At 39.7% G+C, this 13686-nt stretch overlaps 1 protein-coding gene across 8 annotated transcripts in view; it reads right to left on the bottom strand.

Moving 5' to 3' along the window:
* LNX2 (ligand of numb-protein X 2) overlaps positions 1-13686 on the bottom strand; it is a 62627-nt gene that overhangs the window by 18372 nt on the left and 30569 nt on the right. For all 8 annotated transcript variants that reach the window (XM_068930174.1, XM_068930175.1, XM_068930178.1 and 5 more), the window contains 2 exons: positions 11039-11540; positions 1030-1268 (listed from right to left, as the gene is read on the bottom strand). In XM_068930174.1, coding sequence (XP_068786275.1) covers positions 1030-1268; positions 11039-11439 — 640 coding nt within the window. In that variant the 5' untranslated portion in view covers positions 11440-11540. The remainder of the gene's footprint in view (positions 1-1029; positions 1269-11038; positions 11541-13686) is intronic.

The raw sequence follows: 13686 nt of genomic DNA, 5'->3' as shown, positions 1-13686 counted from the left end.
CACACCACATGACAATGGTTTAACAACAAACTAAACAAATGCATTTGGATTAGTTCCACTGTTCGCTGAAACACTTAGTTGATTAGAAATAGCATTATGACAACTTAGTAGTATCCATACTTCCCGAAATGAGATTTTTTGCATTTGAAAAGGATATTCTGAACCCTCTGGATCCTGCCCTTAATAACAAATTTCATACACTTCATTTCCAATCCAATCACTTGGGTATTCAGATTTAATTATACATGAAAATAGTGACAGTAAAAATTCATTTCGGGGTTTACCCCATAGCGCATGAATTCGTCATGCCTATTCCTTAGCTGGTCACACAACTACATTAACAGTTGCCATTGAGTTAACAAGTCGAGGGAAGGAACGAGCCCATTTCTGAAGCAAACATGGAGACAACCAAAGAGGAAAAAGCGGGGTGCTAATGGACGGCAAACACACAGGAAAAGGAAGGGGAAAAGACCACCTTCCTCTGTGGTAAGGCTCAGTGCTTCCTCTCTAAAATCCCAGATGCTAGAGACGTTACTGTTAGTTCGATACAGGCGGATGCAGGAGTTACTCAGCTGCCTTTTTGTTCGAACAGGACAATATTCCATGTGTGGGAAGCCTGCTCCTCCGGGGGGGTGGGGGGGGAATGGAAGGGGAAGAGGGGAAAACAAATCTTATCTTAGAAAACAAGTTTTGTAATTTTATAGAAAACAAACTGCTTCAGTCTAGCCTCTAGGCCACTGCTTCCAGCAGATTAACACAAACTATTATACTAGCATGTGTTAGGATCCAGTACCGTGATACCTATGGGGTACACATATCCAGACAGTTTCCTCCTAACTGTAATTTTAGCCCAGTTCTGTACTTGCACATAACAAAGATCCACAATATTTCCCCAGGAATTTAAACAGGAAGAGCAAAAATTAAAGATGTGTGTTCTTTAATGGTTTGACAAGCTGCAACACCATAAATGTTTCTATGCTTGACAAAAGGCAACTGGAAGAAGGTTTTAGAAGACAAACGATGACATACTGTCTGCTACTGTGTTCTCCTCAAAAGTGGGATTGTCAATGCTGGGCTCATCTGCCCACGCAGGAAGGGCAGGCGACGTGAAGCTCTGCTCCGCAGGCACTGTTCCCTGATCCACATCTGGAGATAAACGGCTGGGCTGCTCCGTCCCACCGGGACCAGCCTCGCTCTCAGTTTCTGGCTGCAGCTTGCTAGTTTTCCTTCTCTCCAGAGCAACCCTCCGATGAGAAGCCCCGGGACACCTGCGAAGAAAACATTTATACCGTGCTTCAAGTATGCAGGAACACATGCAGCACAAAAAGTCAAGAGCCTTCCATGAATCAAAATCAGTTTTCTTCAAAGACATGACTTTAAACTAGTCATAACATATTTTAGAACCAAATGGTTTTTAAGGCCAAAATACGTTTCAGTGGACAGAACCCAAAAACAATACTGCCTTCTGCACAACAGCTCTACTATGTTGCTTTCTGGCCATGAAGTGGACGTGCTCTAACACATTCTGCATGTGGGCTTATTTCCTTATATATATTCCAGTTTTTGGAACAAACATACAGATTGAATAGGGTTGGCATAAAGTTCCACAGAAGAGGTACCCTGTTCAAAGATGCATTTGGAGACCCCCGAAGCAACCTCCCTTGACAGGAAGGAAGGAGAGATGAAAATTTTACCTACGTTGTGATCTAAGTATTAAAATATTGGAAAAGATTACACTTGTCTAGGAGTCTGTATGAAAAGGAGAACCTAAGTAACAGCTCTGCCCATGATGTCCTTTTTAAGCAACAGAGGGTTTTCAATCTCCTCGCTCCATAATTTGCTTCCTGACTTAACACGGCAGGTGCAATTTTTTGCTCTCCCTTAAGTAAGTGTCCCATCACCACCTTGCACTTTGCACTGTAAACTCATTTTCATGAGATTCCATTATTCTTAACACAATGATTTTTTGCTTATGCTTAAAATCCTACAATAGCATACTGCAAAGAAGGGCTGCAAATTCACAGAAAGGCTTCATTTATCCAACGGTTTTACATTTACTTGTAGATAATTGGATACAGATATCAATCTTGCAACTGCCTGTGTGATGCAGTTTTGCCAACTTCTGATATTGCAAGCCTTGCAGTATTTGATGCCTGCCTTAAAGCTCCTGCTTTTGGAGCTGCTGACAACATAAAAGATGTTAGTATTGTAGCAGTGTCAGAAAAAAGGAACTGTGTTCTTGAAAGGGCTCCCTTTTTGGGAACTTGACAGATTGGTATAACAACAGTAGGAATGATTCATTTTCACAACAGCAGAAGAAATCTGTTAACAGAATAAAAGGCTTCAAAAGTCTAACAACGTCCTAAGTTCTTGAACTGGAACGTTTTGAGAAAAAAATCGCAATGCTGCTTTGGTATTCCGTAAGAGCATATGATAGTTATATGGTCAGACTGTTTTGACATGAAGGATTTGGATGACATTTTAATACAATTTTCTCTAAAGAATTTTGCTAAAAACACCTACGTAGCCATTGTGACTCCAGCAGTGTTAAACATACATGTACATCTCACTATATATATCTCATTTAATGTATGTTTAAAAGAATGGCATAAGGAAACCCAAATATGCTGTAAAACATACATGAATATATAAATCAGAGATGGTTCACATTATAATGACATGTTTAAAGAAACATTTCTCGGAGCTTTCTCCAAGATGACACGTTTTAAATCTGCTGGTCATCTTGTTCTTCAAAGAACATGTAGGCATGAAAACAAAAAAATCACTTGAAAGGTGTTTCTTCGTGAAAACTTTTCTTGGAGTTTAATGTAGAAACACAACTATATTTCTTGGTTTGCTCAGTTAATATTTATTACATAAAATTAGTGGCTTAGTGGGGCTGCCCGGAGTCAAACCCAACAAGCAAAAAAAAAAAAAAAAAAATTTAGAAATCAGACTAGTCTCGCGTTACTTTGGCAGCCCAGCCAGAGAGACACATGGTTACAGGTGAAACGCAGTGGGAACTGTTTCTTGTTGACCCTTACCCAAGGCAAACCGGAAGACAAGAATCCCAAAAGGCCAGCGAAAGAAAAGAGGCAACTCCTTCCCCCAGATGCAATTTCTAAAATGTCATTATTTTAACTTGACACATCAAGCCTGCCTCTCCTCCCAGGTCTTAGCATTGGCAACAGAAAAACGGACACTCTCCAGCAACGTCACTGCTCAAGCACCACGGCACAGGGCAAGCGCTCCTGAAGGAGGAAGCATCTTCTTACCGGGAGCTCTGACAAACGTGCTTTCCCCCACGGAGCTGCCACAGCTCAGCGAGCTGCACATCTCTGCTGCCCCTGAACTGCCCTGCCACAGGAACGGGGATTTTCACCCCCGAGGTGAATGAATAGCTCTAAACTGGCAGTGTCAGACTACCACGGTCGAACCCCGTGGTTTGCATGTCAGCGTCTGGCTTTACGGCACTACTTCTACAAACTGGACGCTTCCCTGTAAGTCTTCTAACAAAACACCGCGCTGCTGGCTTTTTACCCAACCTGTTCACAAAGTCTGTGGACCACAAAGCAGCTGGTGCAGACGGCAAAGCACACCTGAGAAGCTTGGGCCTTTTCAACTGTATCAAAACAGGACTGAACAAAATCTGTACTTGCAAGTGTCCTATTTCTGTCAAAGCCTTCCAAACCACAGTCGGGTCGCTCCCCCCATCCCAACTTGTACTTTCCTCCATCATTTTTTGGCAGCTGATTAAAGCCTTCACACAAAATATAAATAGACTGGAGGTTTATTTTCACCAAAGAGATTTAATTATCATTTCAAAGGCTAATATCAAGAAATGTAAACAACATCCTGGGCACACCTACTCAGCTCAATGGAAGCCTTTTTATGCAACACCCAGGAAGACAAACCGATGAAAAAAAGCTAATGCTGGTGACAGAAATCCCTTCTACTCCAAATTAACCAGTCATTACAACAGACTTAGACTTTCAGCCTGACAGAACAGAACTGCACTGCCAGGCAAGTGCCCGTCTGGTGGAGACAGTACTTCATGGGATGCCAATTCTTCGGTCTTTACACATTAAACAAGCAGCAAAAGCCAGGACTGGTGCTCAAGTACATTTATAAGAACAATTTTCATTTCCACTTGCAACATAAAAAGATTTTTCTATTGATAGGAGGAATGTATTATTCATAACCAGAACATACATCAGTTGTAACAGTTAACAAACGCCAGTAAATCTCTAGAGGTACGCACCTTTACTAACACTGCTTTTGCCAAATATTTGGGATAGAGACCACTTCGGACAGAATCCTGCTACAAGTTGTGTACACAGATGGACACCTGAGGCTCCAACCTACCATCAAAGATTCTTTTGTAAGGGTAGAGGAACCCATCCTCAAGCAAAAACTGTACAAAGAGGGGCCTGAGGCTGAAGTGTATTTTACAGCAACGGTACTTCATAGCTACCTACAACGCCAGAATTCCTCAGATATGGGTCAGAAGAATGAAAAGCATTTTTAAAAAACATTTCCAGCAATTATTTCATTTCTTTCATGATCTAGATGCCAGAAAGAACAGAAATACTGGAACAACCAACTAAAGCAACCGAAAGATATCGTGTATCAGGAAACTTGAAGGGCAATCGTTCTTGGGATGTAAAATGAGCTTCTACTTCTATCTACTGACTCCCTCCTCTCTTCTGCATCAGGACTGATTTTTCCGCAATTCTGGATGTTGACAAAAGATAGCTTTTACCTTTGGCTTCTCTTAATCCACATGAAATGGAGAAGAAAAGTTTTTGAAAAGGTTTCTTTCTTTTTTTTTTTGAGGGACAAGGGAGTTTGCCCAGTCAAGTCTGCTGGGTTTCTCATTTAAAAGCTGTCTCCTTGGAAGGCTAGCAGTAATCTCCCTCTGCAGATAAAAAGAGCTTTCATACAAAATTAAGATGTAGTTTACAGTGTATTCCAAGGGATAACAGTAGGGGCTTGAAAAACACATTTGCTCACTGACTACTGAAAAGAAAGATTTCATTGTAACTTATGCCATGAGCGTCTGCACAGTCTAGAGGTTCGATAAAAGCAAACACACGAAATAGCTTCAAAATAGTTGCACTAAATCGTTTCCCAAGTATAAACTGAATTTAAACAAAGACTGCAGAGATGCAGCTGAAATGCCTTTGCTATTGCTCATAAAACTTTGCCAGCAAAGTGACCTTAAAGAGCAATTCTGGCAAGTTTTACAGCTACAAGTCAGAGTAAAACATGCTGCTACTTTAGAAAGCTAAGAGCTTGAGGTTTTTTGTTTTTGTTTTTGTTTTTTTCTTTTGATCGGAAGAGGAGGCACTACAGGCACTGGAAGTTACCTAATTTTGGGAAATGGAGAGGACTCAGGAAATAAAAAAAAATATTCCCTCTCACTTTCAAATATATCTAACAATTTCAAGGTGCCTACAAGAAGCCAGGTGGCTTTGGAACAGGGAAAAACCACAGAAAGATCCCTTAGTTTTCCACCAATGGAAAGAGCTCATGAGCACATGGAGAAATTCAGAACACGCTGCCTATCGACTACTTAGACAGCAGGCAAAGAAGGCATCCCGGAAGAGAGTTAAATCCAATAGTACGTATTTGATCCTCTTCACTTTTCTTGGCGTTAAAAAGCAGCGTGGGGATAGTGCTTGCAGCCAACATGAGAACAGGTGAAAAGAAAAGAACTTGGAAGCACTGAAAGTAAACACCACAACAACTGGGATTTCCCAGCATGGGAGTGACAAAATTTTGTATTCATGCAATTAATCTTCTTGTTAATCTAAGTCTATATATTAAGCACGCTGACTGCTAGATAACAAATAGTTCAGTAATTTCTTCAATTTCAGAAAATACAATGTTTTGTAAAGTTCAAATTTAACCTTCCATAAAACTGGCGTGAATGTTGTCAACATGAAAACATTTGGAAAAATGTCCCCATCCCAAATGATACCTTTCTTAAATTACCATACTAGAATACGGCTGGGAAAAATTGAAGCCCAACTCATTTGCAGTACATAAGAAGAGGGTTAGGTCATGTGTTTAAGAAGCTCTACTAGGTTAGGAATTTGTCTACAACAGAATTTATATTTCAAGAATTGGATTGAAATCATACACAAAAAAATTCACTAATTTTTTTTGATTTCAATTTGATAGATTACTTTTAAATATTTAGAAGTGGAATTGGCACATACAATTAACAATTTTTCTATATCAAATGGTCACGGAAACCGGTACGACCCAACATTATACATGCATTTTTTTTTCCTCTAAGTCAGATTATGTGTATTATAATTCAACTTTGGAAACCACAGTTCCTAAGTAACCGGACGAAACTTAAAGACTGACAAACCAAGGGTATTTTCATTAAGTAATGCAGTGCACATGGTGTGCAATAAGTGACCATACAGTAATCAAATTTGTGTCTCTTGCCTCTAATCTCCTTGCTAGAGTAGCTTGCAGTAACTATACACTCGGAGTTGCTTGGTGGATATTATGACATTTCTTCCAGCTTTTACACTCCAATGGAGTCGATTCTAGTAACGCTGGAAACTATGTGAATGCTTTTTAAACCAACCACATTCCATTTCTTAGAAATGCAAGCTAGTTCATGTGTTTACCAAGATTGGCTTATAGTAGGCTATTCTGAAAATTATGATAATACTGAATTTTATATCTCTTTCCAATATTTAATAATCTGTAGAATAAATTTATTGGGTTCACTAATCTATATGAAATCAAATTCCAACTACACAGTTACTGTCATCTTTTATGTCAGCAATGATAATTTACAGGTGTTCAGATGTTTGCAAATAAACTTAATTGAGAACTGGAAATCACCACATACTCAAAATGCATATCAGCATCCTAAGACAACAGAAGGAAGGCAAGATGAGCAGGGCTCTGCAACTAAAAGCTTTTTTCAAATTGACAGACAGGAATAGCTAGTGACTCAGCTCACTCAGGTTTCATAACTTATGTTGTGCATTAAGCAAATTAATATTTCATATATACCTAAAGTGAATACACACAGTGTTCCATGTACAAATCGATTACACGTCCCTGTTGTAAACAGTCCTAATACCACTGAGCGAGATACCAGTCAAGGAAAATGGATGGAAAAGGTGAGGGAAACAGTGAGAAACCAGAAGACGAACCAAATGTGTACTAGGAGTCTCACTAACATTGTGTCTTTTCTTAAATCAGTTTAATGTTAGGATTATAAATCTTGCAAAAAATTAGGCTTTCTTTCCCACTGCCCCCATTTATCACAGAGATTAGAAACAACTTGCCTTGAGGAAACAAGCAAGAGCCTAAGTTAGTGTGGAAACGATAGGGGGGTGGGGGAGACAAAAAGGCTACTCTTTAGCAGCTGTAGTCCTCTGACATGGAAACTTCACATGTGTACATTCAGGCTGGGAGTACACCTATGCCCAAGCGCTGAAAAACAGATAACCCATACAGCCCACACAACTCCACACAATCCCATCCTGTAGGGATGCTGCAGATCCCGCGCTTCCAAGTTTCGCTCGACCTCAGGACTCCTAGAAACGTTCAGGACTCTCAGCAAGAAGGCGGTATGCTGGAAACAGGTACGAACAAACTGTTTCAGAGGAATGCAGCCACTGCTCCTCCCTTTCTCTGAGGAGCACTTGTCCGTATGCACATCCACAACATGCACAACTCCAAGAAGTCTCCTTTGCAACATCATTTACCCGAAGAAGGTCTCCAGAGTCTCCAGTGGAATGAAGACTGAGACTCAAGGAAGTTCTTAAGGTAGCTGCAAGCATCTTATGGTACAACCTCTCTGTCTCTGTGGTCACCACTATCACTTCAACTCTAGCGCGCAGAGCAACAAAGGTAGTCCTTGTCACGTGACTGACTGACAGTTTGATACTGACTGCTGGGGCAGCTCAAAGTGACTGCTGGCACATGACTTTGGTGAAGGTACTCATCACAGCAAACCCTTGGCTAAACACCAGAACCTTGTCTTAACCCTCCGTGAAATGATGAAGCTACTTCTCCATGAGGAGATCTGGCTGAGGCGTGGGAATACACATGGGGGAAAGAGACAGGCAGCAGTCCTTTGCTGAAGCAGTGGTATACCAGTGCCAGGCTTCACCACCTGCATTTAACTCCTACTCTGCAATTCAGTTTTTGCTTGCTTAACTCAAAGCGACAACACCCTTTCCTGCAAGATGAACTGGAAAAGACTATATAGCTTGCAAGGGCAGTAAAACCTTCTCCTTACCTATTAGGAGGCTCTGAGGGGGAAGGGAATGAGAAGGTTGGAATGAGAGACAGGAGTGTAGAAACAGTGCAGACTGCAAAGCATTACCCAGTGTTTAGTACCTCCTTGCTGGATAGTACAGACTGTCAGGTGAAAACCAAAGAGTCTCTTTACCAATTAATGATAAACCAGGAGCTAAGTGAAGGAGACAGCTGCAGATGGACATGAGTATCTCCCTAAAGTTTCCTTAGCACTGAAGACTGAGATGTAGAGGAAGTCTGTGAGGAGGGTTGGTGCAGGTATCACCACTGTTTTTATTGTTCCTAACAGCTCGTTATGCCTCGAGAGGTGGAATAAGCTGGACTGGACTGAGGGCAGAAAAATGAGGTATATAGTTAATACTATCCTCATCTAGGGGAGAGGGAGAGAGGAAAACTTCCTCAACACCGTGCTGCAGCCAGCACTGTCCCCCTCTTTCTAGGCCTGTGACTTGAATCCCCGTGCAGATGAAACAACGAAATATGCCTCACAAAATGGCCAACTGCTGAAGCTCATCCGGGCTGATTAAAAAAAAAAAAAAAGTGCCAATTTGAAAGAAAAAGCAGGTAAGAACAAAGCCCATGATGAAGCTCATAGGTAATGGAAATGAAAAGATCTCACCTCAGCCAGGTGACTAAGGAAAACAGACAATTTGGACTTGGACCGCTCATTTTTACCAGGAGTCACAGAGAACGTGCATGCTGACATAAATATGCCCTAGTGCATATTGAGTTTTGTTGAATTTTGTTTATTTAGTGAGGTTTTTCCATGTGCAGTGGATGAGCACAGTGCTTATTCTTCTATTATGAATGCTTTTTGCAGGGACACGTACATGCTTTTCTGAGACCTCTCTCTGCAAAAAGAACATAGGCTTTCAAAGTTAAACACAATACACTATCTGAATTACAAGGAAAAAAAATGAGTGAATCATGTTAAGTTGTACATAGAAAATATTTTCTGATATCAGATGCAACTTATTTGAACTGGATCCTTTGAAGTAAGATGCATTTCCCTGGAATATATAATTACCTTCTGTACATAACTCTTAATTATACTCCTCTTATAACTTCTTACATCTCCAAAAAGTTAAAAAATGTGTTACTTGGCCTAGACGTGCATAATGGTTTTTTTTTTTTTTTAAAAAAAGTTACTTGGCCTAAACGTGCATAATGTTTTTCAGCTCTGACTCATGCATTCCATCATATTTTAGCTTTAACATAAAAGGATATCTTGTTTTTGCTCATGATTCATGTAATGAAATAGCTAACAATTTAAAAAACTATTTACTGAAAATACTCTCTCAACTACTGAGAAAACAAAAGCAGTCAAATACACTCCTCAAATCTAACTTAACATTTTTCCATGACAAAAATGACATTGCTCCACACAGAGGAATGAAACATATCTTCACACTGCACAGTACTGTACATCCCACAGGAAATTTCTTTTTCGTAAGAAAAAAATGCACTAGTCTACACAATATGAAATGTTCTATCTGAATTCGATTGTCTGTTATTTCCCTCCTTATATCAATATTTAAATATCTGTAGTAAGAAGGCCTAAAACAGAAAAATTATAAAATTATTAGCAGCTTAAAATAAGATTCTAAACATTTAGGTGTAGCTAATACTTTATGATACCCTGACAAATATCTTAAAGGCTGCCACTGCACCAAGCTTTAGAACAAAGACCTGCCTGAATCAGGCAGGTGGACTTCCCAAGTCTTCACGTATTTTCTGTTTAAACGTTTCCCCAAGTGATCCTTGTCATCTGCTCTCCTGCAGTTTCTCACAACCCTATAACTTTCACATTACAAAAGCAACTGCAGTCCTCGTAACAATATACAGTAAAACGCACACAAATTCAGTTGCTTTCAGATCCTAAATGCAACAAGGAACAAGGATGCAGAAGATACTGGAACGCATCTCTGACACAAAACCACTTACTCGAGCTAAATTTACACCTTTCACTCATCTGAAGTGATGAGTTTCTTAATTCTCCCAGCTTAACAGGGTGTTGAAAGTGTTGCATAAGCAATCAGAAAAATATCCCAGAAACAAACTAAAGCATGCTCACATAACATATAGTCAACCTGTTCAGTGAACAGATTCTTTTAAATAAAAAGAAAAATAGGTCTTGCAGGAATCTCGAGAGATACCCATTCCATCTGCCTATCTCAAAAAGCAGAATCAATTCTGCCTTAACTATTTCTAGGAGAAGTTGGTTTAAATTTCTTAAATACTTCTAAAGTGAGGAACGCGCAGCCACCCCTCCTACCCCACAAGCAATCTTTGCCAATGCCTGATCATTATGAATTTTTTCCTAAAATCTGAACTACACCTCCTTTGCTTCTACTGCACTATTTCCTTCCTCTTTGCAGATATGCTTTGCATGTTCAAGGACTCATCTCTCATTTTTCTCCACCCTCAGCCTTTTTTTCCCCCCCGCTCTGAATAACCTCATTTTCTTTAACCTTTTCTCCTAAAGCACGTTTTACAGACAATCAATCGTGTTGTTCTCCCTGTGACTCTCTACAAGTCTTCCCCAATCTTCTTGGAGAGTGAGGTCCAGATCTGGAAGCAGTACTCCAACTCACAAATTGATCATTTCCTACAGTGTTTGACCATGAATTTAAAAATCCCCAGCAAACCCCAACTCTCCCCCACAACTTAGATTGCTACAGAAACCAGTCTACCAAGCGTGCAAGAGACATACACTGCAATCATCTGCACGGCTCACCTGTTTTTGAGATGTGCTGCCAGGTCACATCGCTGCATTACCTCCTGACATACTGAAGAAAAGGGGCATAAAACAAACAACTTGTCTAACAGTTTATGAACGAGAATGCTGGATTTTTTGCAGAGTTTAAAATGGAGTCTTTTTCGATCCAGCGGGCAGAAATCCTTCTCCTGTAGGAAGTTCCTTAGGCACTTGTAGCAGAAAGTGTGTCCACAGGGAGTGTCCAATGGCTGCAACAAGGGCTGAAGGCAAATATGGCAGACCAAGTCGTCATCCACTTCATTCTGGTAGTTGTACAAGTGATTCTCCCTTGTCCAGTGCTGCTGGCCACACTCAAAGCACAAAGGGTTCAAGGAGGCATTCTGCTCCACCAAAGCCATGTCATCATTTGTAGTCCCCATTGCACAGCTAAGACTGTTGAAGAAGCCTCTTCCTCATAGGACAGATTTGTTCCCATAAATCTCAGAGAAGAAGCAGCTGTTCTTTAATCAAGTGTCATTTTCTGCAACAAACAACAGAACAAAAATTATTAATTTAGCATGAAATATGAACCTTATCAAGAAACAACAGTTAGTTAACAGGTTTTTTTTTTTCCTGGAAATTTGCCATAGAAGAGAGTGATAAAAAAAAAAAAAATCCATAAATACAATTTGTTTTACAACAGAAACATTTTACTGCCTTATAACAGCTGCTCCACTGCATAGTTTTCACCTGCAAGATGACCAGCATATTAAGAGCAAGGGCATTACATTATGCTATCTCACACGAGAAGCAAACAATTAGTGTCTAGTTCAAGATTATTCCATTGCGGAATAATGGTTATATGACCAAGTAATTAATTATGTCCTTTAATACATGATTATGATTTTATTCAGTAATCTGGTCCTACTCTTCTTTTTGGAATTTGGCTATTAATAAAGAACATCGCAAATTAAAAGTCTAAATACTTTAAAAAAAAAAAAAAAGAAATGACTGCTTACTCTGTTCTTTCCGTTATTAATCATTGTTATATGCCACAACTTACATTCAGGTTTTCTCTGTGGATTGCTACACATTGCGAGGAACTAGTTCTATGCAGTACAAACACATTTGATTTAGTACATAGTCCAGAAATAAGAGTATGGAATAAAGTAATCATATGAAGCATTGGTTCTAAACAACCACCCTCTTTTGCTTTACACCTAACACAATCAAAATTGCAGCATGCTCAATGCGTTGATAACCGTGTCAGACAAAGGAATGCATGTCTGTCACTATGGGAATCATTTTAAACTTCAACAGTTATTAAAGTTTGCCTGTCTTAAAATAGCTGCATGGTCAAGAAACTGTGCAACCATCAGCCTATCATTTCAAACACTAAGTCCCTACCCTTACCGACTTTATCTGTCCTTCTCTCCCTTTCTAAATCATTCTGTTGTGAGACTGAAGCAACATGATTTTCTAATTAAAACAAGCTCTCCCACGTTTAAGAAACCTGTTAATCCATTAATTTTGGCAAGTTAAAGTTTAAAGAAAAAAAAGAAATCAAATTTAAGTCATGCTTATTTTGTGCCCAAATTCTTTATTAAAATCATGAGGCTCACTTAAAATCATCATCATAAAGCAACAATCATGAGGCTCACTTATATTCTAATAAAGCAATAGCAAGCATATAGAGAAATGAAAACTGCTAGTCTTTGTACTAACCTATCATCTTTATTTTTATCTGCTGAAATATAGTCATAAAATTCACATGAAACACATGGATATCACAATGCCTTATTTTTTAAGAGAAGTGCTGTTTTGGTTTTTACCCCTTAGCCTCGCGCAGCCAAGCACAAGACTTAGAGCACATTTTGCAAGGATTATTATATCCCTTGACGCAAAAAGGATTAAATAGTAATTTGTAATCCAGGATTCTATCCTGCTTTGGAAATTGATGCTCTTCATTGCCCTCTCTTGTAGTAGATAACATGTACCTTCTGGAAAGGATTTTACGAGGGAATAGCATTTCAGTTCTTTGTTACAGGAGACTAAGAATGAGACCTCAAAAGAGATTACTTAAAAACAGTCTTAAACATATTATGTAAGGATATGAAGATTGGAAAGCAGATAAGGAGACTAGCACACAGACCCTCACGTGCACAAACAGCAGCTCTCTAACTAGACGTGCCCGCTCCTTGACTAACACAGAAGGAACGAGACTGGTTTAAAGGCGGTTCTTTATGTAACACAAAATAAATCACTGGGTAACTGTTCTAGAAAAACACTGTGTTGATCTGTGACCTTAGCAAATCATTTTGCCACTCACGGCTCTAGGGAAACCAACACAAACACTGGAACCTGTGGCATGTATTGTATTTTACTTAGATGCACCTGGAAGATTAACAGACATTAGCTGTGGACCAAGGCGTGCAGAATGAGCTGAGGAAGCCATTTTAAGAGGGTGTCGTCCAAATGCTAGACCAGCTCCTACAATTAGCCAAGAGTAGGACTCTTTCTCCTTCTCACCCAGATCACAAGAAAGGAGGAAGAGCTACTTCAGCAAGGCTACAGAAACACCCCAGGACCACGACGTGTACTTCAGACCCAGTTATGGAGCCTTGATGGCGAGCATCTTGAATCCTCCTTTAGAAAACACAATAGGCTTCCCTCATTTATATCCTTCG

The sequence above is a fragment of the Struthio camelus genome, chromosome 1 (assembly GCF_040807025.1).
Source record: "Struthio camelus isolate bStrCam1 chromosome 1, bStrCam1.hap1, whole genome shotgun sequence".
NCBI lineage: Eukaryota > Metazoa > Chordata > Aves > Struthioniformes > Struthionidae > Struthio > Struthio camelus.
This window is presented reverse-complemented; position numbering and strand designations above follow the sequence as displayed.